The sequence below is a fragment of the Molothrus aeneus genome, chromosome 31 (genome assembly GCF_037042795.1).
Source record: "Molothrus aeneus isolate 106 chromosome 31, BPBGC_Maene_1.0, whole genome shotgun sequence".
Classification (NCBI taxonomy): domain Eukaryota; kingdom Metazoa; phylum Chordata; class Aves; order Passeriformes; family Icteridae; genus Molothrus; species Molothrus aeneus.
The window spans coordinates 811,000-827,531 of NC_089676.1; the positions used below are offsets into that span (position 1 = coordinate 811,000).

Here is a 16,532-nt window from a genome sequence, read left to right on the forward strand (position 1 = left end):
AGTCAGACTAAGCAACTTTTGCAAGCTGCGGACCGAACTCAAAGATGTTCATTTTACCTAAATCAAAACGGATTTCTGGAAAATTTCCACTCTGCCTCACCCCCTATCCCGAGGAGGGGCTTCACCACCGCCTCCACAGGGGGGAAATGAGGGCCTGGGACCTGTTTGGGCTTTCTGGGGCTCGCTCTGAGCTGGGGGGGGCTTTCCTGCAATGGCCCCATTTGGGCTTTTGGGGCTGGGGGGGGCTTTACTGCAATGTCCCCATTTGGGTTCTGGGCTTGAGGAGCTTTACTGCAATGCCCCTGTTTGGGATTTTGGAGCTTGAGGGGCTTTACCCCCTTTTGGGCTCGGGGCTGGGGGGGCTTTTAGCCCTGTTTGGGCTTTCTGGGCTGGGAAATGCAATGCCCCTGTTTGGGTTTCCAGGCTGGGGGGGGCTTTACTGCAATTCCCCCTTTTTGGGTTCTGGGATGGAGGGGCTTTATTACAATGCCCCTGTTTGGGCTTTCTTGGCTGGGGGGGCTTTATCCCCGTTTTGCTCCAGGCTGGAGGGGGGGGTTTACCCCTTGTTGGACTTTCTGGGCTGGGGGGGCTTTACTGCAATGTCCCCATTTGGGCTCTGGCCTGGGGGGGCTTTACCCCTGTTGGGCTCCAGGCTGGGGGGGCTTTACCCCCATTTGGGCTCCAAGCTGGGGGGGCTTTACCCCTGTTTACCTGGGGGTCGGTCTCGGGGCAGCAACAGACAGAACAAGAGGACACAGTCTCAAGCCGTGCCAAGGGAGATACAGGCTGGAATTAAGGAGGAAGTTTTTCACAGAAAGAGTGGTCAAATACTGGAATCATCTCCCCAGGGAGGTGGCGGAGTCACCATCCCTCGATGTGTTTAAAAAAAGACTGGATGTGGCACTTGGTGCCATGATCTAGTTTGAGGTGTTAGAACATGGCTTGGACTCGATGATCTTGAAGGTCTCTTCCAACCTAGAAATTCTGTGATTCTGTGATTCTGTTTGGGCTTTCCAGGCTGGGGAGGCTTTACTGCAATGTCCTTGTTGGGGCTCGGGGCTGGGGGGGCTTTACCCCCGTTTGTGTTCCAAGCTGGGGGGGCTTTATCCCCGTTTGTGCTCCAAGCTGGGGAGGCTTTACCCCCGTTTCAGTTCCAAGCTGGGGGGGCTTTATCCCCGTTTGGGTTCTGGGCTGGGGGGGCTTTACCCTCCTTTGTGCTCCAAGCTGGGGGGGGCTTTATCCCCCGTTTGGGTTCCGGGCTGGGGGGGGCTTTATTCCCGTTTGTGCTCCAAGCTGGGGGGGCTTTACCCCCGTTTGTGCTCCAAGCTCGGGGGGCTTTATCCCCGTTTGTGCTCCGGGCTGGGGGGGCTTTACCCCCGTTTGTGCTCCGGGCTGGGGGGGCTTTACCCTCGTTTGTGCTCCGGGCTGGGGGGGCTTTATTACAACGACCCCTCCCCTCCTTGCAGTGCAGTGCGGGCCCCCCCCCGCCCTCACCAACGCCCGAGCCTTCGGCAGAGCCAAGCAGCGCTACGAGATCGGCTCCACCGCCCGCTACCGCTGCCGGCCCGGGCTCGCCCCGCGGCGCTCGCCCATCATCCGCTGCCGCGAGGATGGCACCTGGGAGCCCCCCCAGCTGTCCTGCCGGCCTGGTGAGTGCTGGACCCCCCCTCTGAGCACCCCCGATCGCGGGTTGCTGTTGGTGATTGCTGCCCTGAGATGCGCAGGAGAGGAACTGAAGAACGAGTCTGGACTCCTCGCTTTTCGGTCTTGAGGTTGTTTATTAATTCTTATCGATAAAGTTGGTTTTTTTCTGCCCAGCTGGGGTCTGTGATGCCGGCAAGGGCAGTTATTTACAGATGCCAATGAGACGGGGCTGCTGTGGAACGGGCCTTGAGCTGTTTGATTTTCCAGCATCGGTCTCATTCCATGGTTATGACAATGGGAAGATGCCATCAGCCACAATCCAGGCAGCAGGCCAAAAAACTTAATGTTGCAACTCACTTTAAGAGTTTTTTGACCAATCACACAAAGCAAAAGCACATTGACAGCAGTTCTATCCAATCACCATAAGCACAAATACCTTTGGTTAAAACAATGCTTGTTTATTTCAAATACAATACCTGCTTCAAAGCCTTAAAACACAACGCACAGAGCTCCATTATTAAGCTTTAACCTTCCTAATATCTCGCTAGATAAACTTTCTGCAGCTTAGAGAGCTGTTCAGACAAGCGTTAATACACAGATCATTGTTCTATTTGTCTTTGTTTTTCTACAGTTTAAATAATTTTCCTGCTGACCAATCTCATGGCTGCTGCTTTAGCTCCAATCACAGTTCTGCTGTCTCTGGGGCCTGCCTTTTGCAGCTTTCCCAAAACCCTCTGATGTTGTGGATTCCCACAGTCTGCTCAGCAGGGCAGCCGCAGGCACTGTGTTGTCCTTTTATACAGCAAACTACATTTAACATACTTACACTTAATTCCCAATACCCATCACCTATGTTAGACAGTGATCTTCTATTTCTATTCGTAATATAACATATTTACACTGAATTCCCAATACCCATCACCTATGTTAGACAGTGATCTATTCTAAATATAACATATTTACACTGAATTCCCAATATCATCACCTGTGTTAGACAGTGATATATTGTAAATAAAACATATTTACACTTAATTCCCAATACCATCACCTATGTTAGACAGTGATCTTCTATTCTAAATATAACATATTTACACTTAATTCCCAATACCATCACCTGTGTTAGACAGTGATCTTCTATTCTAAATATAACATATTTACACTTAATTCCCAATACCATCACCTGTGTTAGACAGTGATCTTCTATTCTAAATATAACATATTTACACTTAATTCCCAATACCATCACCTGTGTTAGACAGTGATCTATTCTAAATATAACATATTTACACTGAATTCCCAATACCTATCACCTATGTTAGACAGTGATCTATTCTAAATATTACATATTTACACTTAATTCCCAATACCTATCACCTATGTTAGACAGTGATCTATTCTAAATATTACATATTTACACTTAATTCCCAATGCCCATCACCCATGTTAGACAGTGATCTTCTATTCTAAATATAACATATTTACACTTAATTCCCAATACTCATCACCTATGTTAGACAGTGCACTTCTACTCTAAATATAATATATTTACACTTAATTCCCAATACCATCACCTATGTTAGACAGTGATCTTCTATTCTAAACCAATCCCAAAGTGCCACCATCACAGCAGAAAATGGAAACCAAGAAGAAGAAGAAGAAGAAAGGCTGGACACATCCAGATTCCTCCATCTTGTCCCCATAACCCCCATACCAAAACCCCTAAAATCTCCATTTTCACCCTGTGATCATTTTGTTATTACACCATTCAAACCTGTGTGACTTTCAGCTCCTCATACAAAGCTGGTAACTCGCTCCAGGGATCAGAATCAAATCCCCAGGTGCTCTGGGCTGCGTGCCAGGGTCTCTGAGCCCCCTGGCGGGGCCCTTGGACACCCGGAGGGATGCGCTGAGTTCCGACACCCCGCGGTGCTTTCCCTTCACCCGGCCCTTCTTGTGTCCCCTCAGGTGTGGTTCAGCCTCCCAACAAGTGAGGGAGTGCCCGGGCTGGCAGCCAGCACCTCCCCAGTGCCCGGACTGGTGTGGATGGGGACGGCACTGGGACCTCGGAGTGTGGAGTGAGCCCTCGCTGTTGGGTGTCCGCCCCCCCTTTGTTTGTTTTATATCTGTACAAAGAAATGCTAAAAAAAAAAAATAAAATTAAAAGAGCCCCTTGAAAGGAGCTGACGGTGCCCCCAAAATGCAGCACGGCAGGAGTTGTGTCCCCAGAGTCACAGCAGAGCTGAAACCCAGGGGACACCACGGGCAGGGGATGGCAGGAACGTGCCAGCATCACTCTCCCATCCTGCTGGGGACATCCAAGCTCTGCTGCGGCCCAGCGCCCACCCAGAGGGGCCTGGGGGGGATTCTGCACCTCCCTGGAGAGGCAGAAGCTGCTGCAGCAGCCTTGGAGTGGGTACCTGCTGCCCAAACCCCCTCCCCGTGCTTCTGTGGGTATTAAAACCAGTAAACAGATGGCACAGAGTGGTGAGCTGGTTATTTGGGGGGGGCTGGCACCGGGGTGGGTGGCACTGCACAGCCACAAAGCATGGAGGGCAGCAGCAGGGGGGAGCCTGGGCACAGAGACACCCCAGGAGCCACAGAAACAGGAATAAACCATCCCAAAATGTGCCCAAATCCCAGAGACACCCCAGGAGCCACAGAAACAGGGAGAAACCACCCCAACATGTGCCCAAATCAAAGAGACACCCCCAGGAACTAACAAAACAGGGAGAAACCATCCCAAAATGTGCCCAAATCCCAGAGTCACCCCCAGGAGCCAAAGAAACAGGAATAAACCACCCCAAAATGTGCCCAAATCCCAGAGACACCCCCAGGAACCAACAAAACAGGGAGACACCACCCCAAAATGTGCCCAAATCCCAGAGACACCCCAGGAGCCACAGAAACAGGGAGAAACCACCCCAAAATGTGCCCAAATCAAAGAGACACCCCAGGAGCCTCAGAAACAGGAATAAAGCATCCCAAAATGTGCCCAAATCCCAGAGACACCCCAGGAGCCTCAGAAACAGGGAGAAACCATCCCACAATGTGCCCAAATCCCAGAGACACCCCCAGGAACTAACAAAACAGGGAGAAACCACCCCAAAATGTGCCCAAATCCCAGAGACACCCCAGGAGCCACAGAAACAGGGAGAAACCACCCCAAAGTGCCCCCAAATCCCAGAGACACCCCCAGGAGCCACAGAAACAGGAATAAACCACCCCAAAATGTGCCCAAATCCCAGAGACACCCCCAGGAACCAACAAAACAGGGAGACACCACCCCAAAATGTACCCAAATCCCAGAGACACCCCAGGAGCCACAGAAACAGGGAGAAACCACCCCAAAATGTGCCCAAATCCCAGAGACACCCCAGGAGCCACAGAAACAGGGAGAAACCACCCCAAAATGTGCCCAAATCAAAGAGACACCCCAGGAGCCTCAGAAACAGGGAGAAACCATCCCAAAATGTGCCCAAATCCCAGAGACACCCCAGGAGCCTCAGAAACAGGGAGAAACCATCCCACAATGTGCCCAAATCCCAGAGACACCCCCAGGAACTAACAAAACAGGGAGAAACCACCCCAAAATGTGCCCAAGTCCCAGAGACACCCCAGGAGCCACAAAAACAGGGAGAAACCACCCCAAAGTGCCCCCAAATCCCAGAGACACCCCCAGGAGCCACAAAAACAGGGAGAAACCACCCCAAAATGTGCCCAAATCAAAGAGACACCCCAGGAGCCTCAGAAGCAGGGAGAAACCATCCCACAATGTGCCCAAATCCCAGAGACAGCCCCAGAAGCCACAGACACCACCCAAAGTGCCACAGCTGGGCACAGAGACACCCCAGGAGCCTCAGAAATGGAGAGAGCACCCAAAATGCCCCCAAATCCCAAAAGACGCCAGGAGCCACAAAAACAGGGAGACACCACCCCAAAGTGCCCCCACAGCCCAGAGACACCCCAGGAGCCTCAGAAATGGGGACACCACCCCAAAATGTGCCCACATCCCAGCAGAGCTGGGCACAGAGATATCCCCAGGAGCCTCAGACAGAGGGAGAAACCACCCAAAGTGCCCCCACAGCCCCGAGAGACTCCAGGAGCCACAAAACCAGGGAAAAAACCACCCCAAAGTGCCCCCACATCCCAGAGACACCCCCAGGAGCCACAGAAATGGAGACAGCACCCAAAGTGCCCCCACATCCCAGCAGAGCTGGGCACAGAGACGCCCCAGGAGCCACAAAAACAGGGAGGCACCACCCCAAAGTGCCCCCAAATCCCAGAGACACCCCCAGGAGCCACAGAAATGGGGACACCACCCCAAAATGTGCCCATATCCCAGCAGCACTGGGTACCACTCAGGGCTTGGGAGGGGACACTGCTCCCAGCAAAGAGGTGGCACTGGGAGAGCACAGCACTGGTGCCAGGGCACCTCCCCGTGCTGTTATCCCCCTGCCCTGTGCTGATCCACAGCTTTTTATGGCTCTCCTGGGCTGTGTTGGGCAGCAACAGCCATAAAACCCTGGAGTGAAGCGGCCAGAGCACAGATAACCCCTGGAGAGGCTGGGGATGGAAAGTCCCTCTCAAATTCCCCTTCTGGAGAGGCCAGAAGGTGCCAGGGAAGGAGCCAGGCAAGCCCCCTGCGTGCCTTTGCCACTGAGTTTTGCTGCTGCTTTATTAATTGAGAAGGCAACGTGTAATTAGTGACACTCATTAGTGCCCAGCCTGAGCCCAGAACCACCAGGCACCAGGCAGAGCCCTCGTGGCTGGGGGAGAGAGGCTGGGCCAGGGATTGAGCAGGGATTGACCAGGACTGAGCAGGGATTGAGCAGGGATTGAGCAGGGATTCACCAGGGATTGAGCAGGGATTGAGCAGGATTGACCAGGGATTGACCAGGATTCACCAAGAATCCACTAGGAATTCATCAGGGATTGACCAGGGTTCACCAGGAATTTACCAGGGATTCACCAGGATTCACCAAGGATTGACCAGGGATTGACCAAGGATTCACCAGGGATTGACCAGGGATTGACCAGGGATTCACCAGGGATTGACCAAGGATTGACCAGGGATTCACCAAGGATTGACCAGGGATTGACCAGGGATTGACCAAGGATTCACCAGGATTCACCAAGGATTCACCAGGGATTCACCAGGATTCACCAAGGATTCACCAGGGATTCACCAGGATTCACCAAGGATTCACCAGGGATTCACCAGGGATTCACCAAGATGCACCAAGGATTCACCAAGGATTCACCAGGGATTCACCAGGGATTCTCCAGGATTGACCAGGGATTCACCAAGGATTCTCCAGGATGCACCAGGGATTCACCAGGGATTCACCAAGGATTCACCAGGGATTGACCAGGGATTGACCAAGGTTTCACCAGGATTCACCAAGGATTCACCAGGATGCACCAGGGATTCACCAGGGATTCACCAAGGATTCACCAAGGATTCACCAAGGATTTACCAAGGATTCACCAAGGATTCACCAAGGATTCACCAGGATTCACCAAGGATTCACCAGGATGCACCAGGGATTCACCAGGGATTCACCAAGGATTCACCAAGGATTCACCAAGGATTTACCAAGGATTCACCAAGGATTCACCAAGGATTCACCAGGATTCACCAAGGATTCACCAGGGATTCACCAAGGATTCACCAAGGATTCACCAGGGATTCACCAGGGATTCTCCAGGATGCACCAGGGATTCACCAAGGATTCACCAAGGATTCACCAAGGATTCACCAGGGATTCACCAAGGATTGACCAAGGATTGACCAAGGATTCACCAGGATTGACCATGGTGTTCTCATCTCTTCCTTCATCCTGTGTCCCCAAACCCCACCACACCAGCACTGTCCCCTGTGCTCAGCCCCGTGTCCTCACTTGCCCACGAAGCAGTTGGAGCCATAGGTCCTCCTTTCTTTCTTTAGTTTCATTTTAGTATTTAATTTTCCTTTAATATAATACATATAAAATAATAAATCAGCCTTCTGAAACATGGTGTTCTCATGTCTTCCCTCATCCTGGGGACCCTCAAACACCACCACAGCAGTGCTGTCCCCTGTGTCCCCAAACCCCACCACACCAGCGTTGTTCCTGTGCTCAGCCCCGTGTCCTCACTTGCCCATGAAGCAGTTGGAGCCGTAAGTCCTCCTTTCTCTTTCTTTAGCATAGTTTTAGTATATAATTTTAATATAATATACATAATAGAATAATAAATCAGCCTTCTGAAACATGGAGTCGAGGTGTTCTCATGTCTTCCCTCATCCTGGGGACCCTCAAACACCACCACACCAGCGCTGTCCTGTGTGTCCTCAAACCCCACCACACCCAGTTGGTCGGCCCCATGTCTTCACCTGCCCACAAAGCAGTTGGAGCCATAAGTCCTCCTTTCTTTCTTTAGTTTCGTTTAGTATTTAATTTTCCTTTAATATAATACATATCATAAAATAACAAATCAGCCTTCTGAAACATGGGGTCGAGGTGTTCTCATGTCTTCCCTCATCCTGGGGACCCTCAAACACCACCACACCAGGGCTGTCCCGCGTGTCCTCAAACACCACCACGCCACCGCTGTTCTCTTTGTCCTCAAACCGCACCACACCAGCGGTGTCCCAGCTGCTCAGCCTCACGTCCTCACTTGCCCACGAAGCAGTAGGAGCCGTAGGTCCTCATCTCCTTGCTGGGGAAGCCGAAGCTGCGCACGCCGGGCTCGGGCAGCCCTCCGCAGCGCTGCCGGGGCGTGGTGATGGGGTAGCGCACGCTGCCGTCCGCCAGCCAGCCCCCGTCACAGCGATCCAGCTGCGAGAACTTCCAGGCTGAGTAGAGCTGGCCCACTTTGGCCAGGGCAGCCCCCTGGTTGCGACACGCCTGCGCCGCCTCCTTGAAGTTCAGGTGGCCCCGGATGAAGTAGACTTGGCCTGGTGGATGGAGATGGTGTTGCGTTGTGATTTCAGGGTTTACCTCAGGTCCCTCCCCTGATAATTCCCTCCCAGGTGTGTCAGTCACCTCTCCGTCCCCTCCCAGCACTGTCTGTCAATCCTGGCATTCCAGAAGGCATCGAGTGATTGGCAGATTCAAAGGATGCCCTCTACCCCTGGGGGGCATTGGGCCATCCAGGTGTCCTTTGTCCCTTGTCCCTCCCCTCCTGTACCTGGTTGGTGCCTCCCTACCCCTTCCCTCCCCTCTCCCCGGGGTTCAAAGGAGCAGCAGCCACGGGCTCAGGGAGTTCTGTTGGAGCTGGTGCTGCATTCAGAGGCCTGAGGGCCAGAATAAAGCTCTGGATCCAAACCCTCCATCAGAACCGACTCCTTTCCTTCACCACCGCCTCAAAGCTTCTCTGGCAGAGGGAAACCTGAGGAGCAGCCCCTGTTATGGGGGGAAGCTCCATCCCAGCACCACCAGAGCTCCTGCAGGCCTGGACTTGCCTCCAAGCACCCAGCTGCAACATCCAGCCAGCCAAAAGTGTCTGTGGGGTGAAACACCACACACCCAGCCAGCCAAAAGTGTCTCTGGGGTGAAACACTGCAGTTGCCACTATTTGGTTCAGCAGCAAGGGCCAGACAAGCTCAGGCATGTCCTGTCTGGCTAGATTGGGAATATTCCAATATAAGAGAGGACACAGCAGGTGAGCACCCTTCCTGCAAACAGCTGTCACCGTCATATTTTCTGAAAAATCCCCTTGCCCAGGATTTTTCTCCTGGGAAGCTGAGAAGCCTCAGGGAAAAATGAAAACAATATAATCTCATTTGCTTCTCCTGTGTTTTGCTGCTTTGGAATGTGGTTTGGACATTGTTTACCAACAGGTGATTGTTTCATTGGTTTCATGTGAATGAAAGTTCACACGCGGCCTTGAAGTTCAGGTGGCCCCAGATGAAGTAGACCTGGCATGGGGATGGAGGGGGGACACCACAGGTGAGCAGCCTTCCTGCAAACAACTGTCACTGTCACATTTTCTGAAAAATCTCTTTGCCCAGGATTTTTCTCCTGGGAAGCTGAGAAGCCTCAGGGGAAAAAATGAAAACAATATTATCTAATTTGCTTCTCCTGTGTTTTGCTGCTTTGGAATGTGGTTTGGACATTGTTTACCAACAGGTGATTGTTTCATTGGTTTCATGTGAATTGTTTTTTACTCAATAACCAAGCTGTGTCAAGGCTCTGGAAAGAGTCACAAGTTTTTTGTTAGAATCTTTTATCTTTCTGTCTGTATCCTTTCTGTATATTTTAGTATAGTTTAGTACATCATTCTTTGATATAATATAGATCATAAAATAATAAATTAGCCTCCTGAGAACACGGAGCCAGATTCATCACTCCTTCACTCGTCTGGGAACCCCACAAATACAAGAAACAACCTGCTGCAGACCCGGGTGGGCAGCAGGGCTCGGGGGCGCTGTGAGAATCACAGGGGAATGCAGAACTACCTTGGAGGGCAGAGGTGAAGCAGAAGGCATCGAATCTGTCCTTCTGCTTGTCCCTGGCGCCGTAGGTGCGCACCCCGGGCAGGAGGAGGCGGCCGCCGCACGGCTCCCGCGAGTTGATGATGGGGTAGTGCACGGTCCCATCCAGGATCCAGCCAGCATTGCACCAGTCCAGTCCCTCTGTCCAGGCTGTGGGGAGAGAGGCAGCTCAGTCTTGGTGTTATACGTAAATTATGTTAAATTAGGGTATAGATGAATTATATTGTATTAATTATGTTATATTAATTGTATATTGTTAAGAGTGGGAGTGGTTATTAGAATGTTCTAGGAGAAGGGTCCAGGGTTTGGTGGAAGGGCGGTCTGGCGGGGCAAGGTGAGGTTGAAGAGGGATTGGATGGAAGATCTGACCAATCATTCGAAGCCCTGCAGAAACGATTGGTCCAGAATGAACAGCATTAAGGACCAATGAGAAGCCTGGAAATGGAGCAATCACCATGTGGATCCAAAATGGACCAACCTGGACTCAAAGGGGACTATAAATGGGGGGAAATTCAGTTAGGTTGAGGTTCTTCTTTTTGGAAACTCGTTTTCTGGGGAGAATCCGGTGCACTTGGGGTTAGCGCACTGTTCTGGTTTTGGCTCACTGTGTGGCTGCTTGGGCTTATCTTAGGTACTCCATGCCTTGCAGCTATTTTAATAAACAAGAACCTCTTTCTCCAGAGGTTTTTCTCCAGAAAGTTTGGCCTCGTCCATATTCATAACACTGGTGTTTCCCCCCCTCCCCATCCCCAGACAGGCATGGGTTTGGGCTGAAAAGGAGGTTGATTTTTTAATGCTTCACCTTTGTAGAGCTGCTGGTAGGTGGCGAGGCGGGAGTCCTGCTGCTCGCAGGCTCGCTTGGCTTCGTGGTAGTTGAATTTGTAGCGCCCGTTGCTGGGCTGGTAAGGGAAGACAACACCTGGAGGGACAGAGACGGGGTGAGGGCATTGCTGTGCCCAAGGAGGCTTTGACTCAACACCCAGGGGGACTCAGTGCTGAATTTAAGGCTGGGGAATGGCGGTGGAGGCACAGAGCCACAGGCTCCATTCCAGCTGAGTGTCCCCCTCCTGCCACGTCCCCCAGGGATGTACTGTAGTAGCCACAGGGCCTGCAAGGCCTCCCTGGCTGTCAGTTGATAAGAAGAAATGCCTAGTCATGATAACTGGACCAAGAGACCCCTCTTCCACCTCGGACCCTCGTTATCTCTCTGTAAGACCATAGGTCATTTTCACCTTGACCCTTACCATTGGACTATTGTTTCCCAAAACCCACATACCCTCTATAAACCCCTGCCTCTGCCCAGAAGAGCTGTCACTGTGACCCTTCACAGAGGCTGCCAGTAGAGACACATCTGTGGAACCTCACACAGCTCTCGTCCTCTCTCTCCTGCATGTGTTGAGGCAATTAGCAAGCAAAGAGCTGAAATCACCAACGAGCTGAATTCACCCAAGAGCTGATCTCACCTAAGAGCTGAGCTGCTTGCTAAGATTGCCTGCAGCTGGGAGCCTGCCTGGGGCACCTGGACAGGTTGTGCTTGGCTGGACTTCACTATCCAGACACCTACGGACAGAACCTGAAACCCCAGACCTTTATAATGCACCCCAAGCTCACCCTCCAGGTGCAGTGTGAACGAGATGCTCTCATCCTCCAGGGGTGATTCCAAACTCACCCTCAAGGTGCAGTGTGAGTGAGATGCTCTCATCCTCCAGCCCATTGACCAGCTGGCAGCATTAGCAGCCTTCATCTCCCAGGGATGATTCCAATCTCACCTTCTAGGTGCAGTGTGAGTGAGATACTCTCATCCTCTAAGGATGACTCCAAGCTCACTCTCAAGGTGCAGTGTGAGCAAGATGCCCTCATCTCCCAGGGATCATTCCAATCTCACCCTTGAGGTGCAGTGTGAGCGAGATGCCCTCATCCCTCAGGGATCATTCCAAACTCACCCTCGAGGTGCAGTGTGAGTGAGATGCCCTCATCCCTCAGGGGTGATCACCCTCGAGGTGCAGCACGAGCGAGATGCTCTCATCCCTCAGGACTGTACCCCAATCTCACCCTCGAGGTGCAGTGTGAGCGAGATGCCCTCATCCCCCAGGGGTGATTCCAATCTCACCCTCCAGATGCAGCATGAGTGAGATGCCCTCATCCCCCAGGGCTGTACCCCAAGCTCACCCTCGAGGTGCAGTGTGAGGGAGATGCTCTCATCCTCCAGCCCGTTGACCAGCTGGCAGCGGTAGCGCCCCTCGTCCTCCAGCGCCACGTTGCTGATGGTGAGCGAGGCGTCGTAGCGGTGGCTGTGCCGCAGGCGCACCCGCGGGCTCAGGGGCCCGTAGTTCTTGTGGAACAGCCCGTTGGTGATGATGATGATGCTCTCGCCGTAGTTGGCCGGCTCCACCTTGCTCCACTTGACGCGGTAGTTGCGGGGCAGGGCGCGCAGCACGCAGGGCAGGGTGGCCGTGGCACCGCGCTGCGTGTGCACCGTGGGGTGCAGGGGCTCCAGCAGGTACTGCAGGTGCAGGGGGGCTGCAGCCCCCAGGCAGCCTCAGCACCACCCCTCTGACACCCCCTGAGCAGCCTCAACCCTCACCAGGGTCTGATGGTTTCTGTCATCCATCCTGGCCCCTCTGCATCCACCCTCAACCCTCACCAGTGTCTGATGGTTTCTATCATCCATCCTGGCCCCTCTGCATCCACCCTCACCACTGTCTGATGGTTTCTATCATCCATCCTGGCCCCTCTCCATCCACCCTCACCTCTCACCAGTGTCATGGTTTCTATCATCCATCCTGGCCCCTCCTCTTCTCTCCTGCACCTTCAGGACGCACAGCTCAGCTCCTGCCCAGTCTGAACCCACCCAAAATCACCTCCCCTCTCCAGCACTGAGTCCAAACAGCAGTGCCCAGTCCTCCCCCCAGGCCCTGCTCCATACAGAGCTCCATATTCATATATATACACATATCTAGGGCTTCACATCCATATATATAAATATATATAGGGCCCCACATCCTGCCCCCCACTCCCTGCACCCTACAGGGCTCCACATCCATATACATATGTATATATATTTATACATATGGGGTTCCACATCCTTCCCCCCAACCCTACTCCCTATAGGGGCCCCACATCCATATATATATATATATATATATATATATATATATGTATATATATTTATACATATAGGGCTCCACATCCTTCCCCCCAACCCTGCTCCCTACAGGGGCCCCACATCCTTCCCCCCAGGCCCTGCTCCCTACCTGGGGTCCCTGTTGGCCTCTGGAAGATGCTGGACCCTGGGGGTGCTGCCAGGAGCCAGAGGCAGCCGAGCAGGAGCAGCCTGTGCATCCTCAGAGCTGGGGGCAGGACGGAGCCTGGGGGGAGAGCAGGGCTCAGGGACATGCAGGGGGACACCCCCCGGTTTTGGGGGGGCCTGGAGGGTGTCACCCTGCTCTGGGGGGGCTCTGTGACATTTACTGTGCAGGGAGGACATGGCTTGCAGGACCCCGACCCCACTGCCCGTGCCAACCCTCCTTGCTGGCGCTGCCCCGCTCTCTTACCGTGCCCAGCCAGGTCCTTGGGGGAGCTGCCGTGCCCATCCAACGCCCCGTGCCCATGAGCAGCTCCTGCTGCTTCCCTCCTCTGTCACAAACACCCCATGGTGGGGCTGGGGGTCCCACGGAGGAAGAGGTGACACGGGGACAGCACGGGGACAGCACGGGGACAGCACGGGGACAGCACGGGAGGTGGCGAGCAGGTGCTCCCAGCCAGCCCTCCCCTGTCACCGTGCTGGGGCGGGCAGTGCCCTGGCACCCCCCTGGCCCTTGATGCCCGCTCCCATGGTGCCCTCTCTGCCTGCCCTGTCACCGTCTCTTCCTGCTTTCTTCTCTTTTATTTTGTCCCCTCTCCAACACCTCCCCGAGGAGCGCACGGGGAGGAGGAAGCACAATTTCCCATTGTGAGTGTCTTTCTCTTTATTGTTCTGCTCGGCAAAACACAGTGTGCCCGGGTAACAAACATCCCTTTATCTGCAGGGCACAGCTTTGGGAATTCAGGGAAAACGACTCAGAATTCAGGGAGAACGACTTCAGTTCTGCATCGAGCTCCAGGAGCCTCTTGGGCTGGCAAAGCCCCCCCTTGTGCTGGGAAGGAGCTCTCTGAGCCCACAGACAGCAGGGAAATGGTCAATTTTATTCCCCTCTCCCTGTCCCTAATGGAGGGATGATGTTCCCTTGGGATCTTCCTCCTCTCTGATGTAGGGATGATGTTCCCTTTGGGAATTCAGGGAAAATGACAGTTCTGCATTGGCCTCCAGCAGCCTCTTGGGCTGGCAAAGCCCCCCCTGTGCTGGGACAGGGCTCTCTGAGCCCACAGACAGCAGGGAAATGGTTAATTTAATTCCCCTCTCCCTGTCCCTGATGGAGGGATGATGTTCCCTTTGGGAATTCAGGAAAAACCTCTTGGGCTGGCAAAGCCCTCCCAGTGCTGGGAAGGAGCTCTCTGAGCCCACAGACAGCAGGGAAATGGTTAATTTTATTCCCCTCTCCCTGTCCCTGATGGAGGGGTGAGGTTCCCTTTGGGAATTCAGGTCTGCATCGAGCTCCAGGAGCCTCTTGGCCTGGCAAACCCCCCCCTGTGCTGGGCCGGGGCTCTCTGAGCTGCCCACAGGCAGCAGGGCAATGGTTAATTTAATTAATTTAATTTCATTTCCCCTCTCCCTGATGGAGGGATGGTGTTCCCACCCCTTGAGGCTCTGGAGAGTTGTGCAAGGGGGCTGCCCCACCACTCAAGTGGTTTCCAGTTTGTTTCCATTGTTTTCCAGTTGTTCAGTAACTGAGGGATCTCAAAGCTTGCTTTCATTTCAATCTCGCTTATAATTTCCATATTCTCAAAATCTTTTGCCAGACAATCATATTTATAAGGCTTTCCTGTTTCCCAACACTTCTTCCAGCTCACAATGGTCAGAGCTTTGTGTTGAGTGAAAGGTGCCCTCGTCCCCCACCTGCTCCCCACTGCTCCCAGCCTCTTGTCAAGGAGGGACATCAATTTTGGTGGCAGCAGGTTGAGCTGGAAGCTTCTTCCAGCTCAGAATGGTCCGAGCTTTGTGATCATCGCTGTGATGAGCAGAAGGCGCCTGTGGCTTTGCTCTCCCGGCTAAACTGGAGCAGCAGCGCTGCAAACGCCTCCCTGCAGCTGCCCACGGTTATGGGCTGGGTCCGGGGCTCTTCGGGGAGTCTGTCATCTCCCTCCCTCACACTTCCTGTGCCCACGGCTGCAGAAGCACATCCTGTTCTCCCCCAGCAGCAGCTCTTGGCTGCAGGATGCTGATTCCCAGCTCTGTGCTATCACAGACGAGCTGTTTCTCACATTTTTTCCCAAGTGAAGGCACCAGTTACAGTCCCCAGCCCTCAGAAAACCACAGCCCGAGGCAGAACACTTGCAGGGGCTGCCATGAGTGACTCATCCCCCTTCCCCACCCCGTTAGCATCAGGGCAGGACCCCAGCCCACCACTGCTTATCTGAGCTCAGGGTTTGGCCCAGCGCTGCGGGAAGGAGTCACCCAAGTCACTTCCCAAACACACACTGTGTAACCTCTCTGCTCCTTGTCTCCTTTTCTCCCCTTTTGGGATCTGCACCCACTCTGCCAACACCTCTGCAGAAGCAGAGGCAGCCACAGAAAAGCCAAGGAGCCCCTGGGGCTCAGCTCCCCCAGCTCCTGGCTGGGCTCCAGCAGGAGCCTCTGGCTCTGCTCCTTGGTCCTGTTCTTAAAAACCCAGATTTTCCTTCTCTCCTCTGGTCCCCACAGGAAACCTCAGCCCCAAAGCTCCCTGAACACTCATTTTTCCTTCTGATCAGGGAATTTGAGCCAAGCTTTGCTGAGCCAGCACCTCCACCCTTGGGCATCACCCTCCACCTCCTCTGCCTGACCCAGTCCCCAAACCCACTGTGTTTCTGCAATGCAGAGGCAGAAACCTCATGGATCCCCCCCACATCTCCTGCCTGTGGGAGCCCAGGAAATTCCTCTGGCTGCCCTGGAGGACTGGAGACCCTGCCAGGGGGCTCAGAGACCCTGGCACAGAGCCCCAGACCCCTGTGCCTTTGATTTAGCCCTTGGAAAAAACAGCTACCAACCTTGCATGAAGGATTACAAGCCATGAAAGTTTAAGTAGAATGTTAGTGAATTTATCACAGGGTGGAAAATTTGATTTTTTTGGGGTTTTTAGAATGGGGGTTCAGGGGGCAAGATGGAGGGATCTGGGCATGTCCAGCCTTTCTCCTTCTTCTTCCTGGCCTCCATCTTCTGCTGTGATGGTGGCACTTTTGGATTGGTTTAGAGTAGAAGCTCAGTGTCTAACACAGGTGATAGGTATTGGGAAATTATTGTAAAAAAGTACGCATAGTTTTTAATATAAAAAAC

At 53.2% G+C, this 16,532-nt stretch overlaps 2 protein-coding genes across 4 annotated transcripts in view; one reads left to right on the plus strand and one right to left on the minus strand.

The window, feature by feature from the left end:
* Positions 1 to 4,121, plus strand: part of BCAN (brevican) — a 34,310-nt gene extending 30,189 nt beyond the window's left edge. For all 3 annotated transcript variants that reach the window (XM_066567900.1, XM_066567897.1, XM_066567899.1), the window contains 2 exons: positions 1,467 to 1,649; positions 3,610 to 4,121. In XM_066567900.1, the coding sequence (XP_066423997.1) occupies positions 1,467 to 1,649; positions 3,610 to 3,635 (209 nt within the window). In that variant the 3' untranslated portion in view covers positions 3,636 to 4,121. The remainder of the gene's footprint in view (positions 1 to 1,466; positions 1,650 to 3,609) is intronic.
* A 3,927-nt stretch (positions 4,122 to 8,048) lies between these two features.
* Positions 8,049 to 13,991, minus strand: HAPLN2 (hyaluronan and proteoglycan link protein 2). Its single transcript, XM_066567928.1, has 6 exons — positions 13,675 to 13,991; positions 13,375 to 13,488; positions 12,290 to 12,640; positions 10,923 to 11,039; positions 10,085 to 10,270; positions 8,049 to 8,581 (listed from the first exon to the last, which is right to left on the minus strand). Exons 2-6 carry the CDS (start codon positions 13,460 to 13,462, stop codon positions 8,298 to 8,300), a joined length of 1,026 nt encoding a protein of 341 aa, XP_066424025.1. The 5' UTR covers positions 13,463 to 13,488; positions 13,675 to 13,991; the 3' UTR covers positions 8,049 to 8,297.
* Positions 13,992 to 16,532: the final 2,541 nt, after the last annotated feature.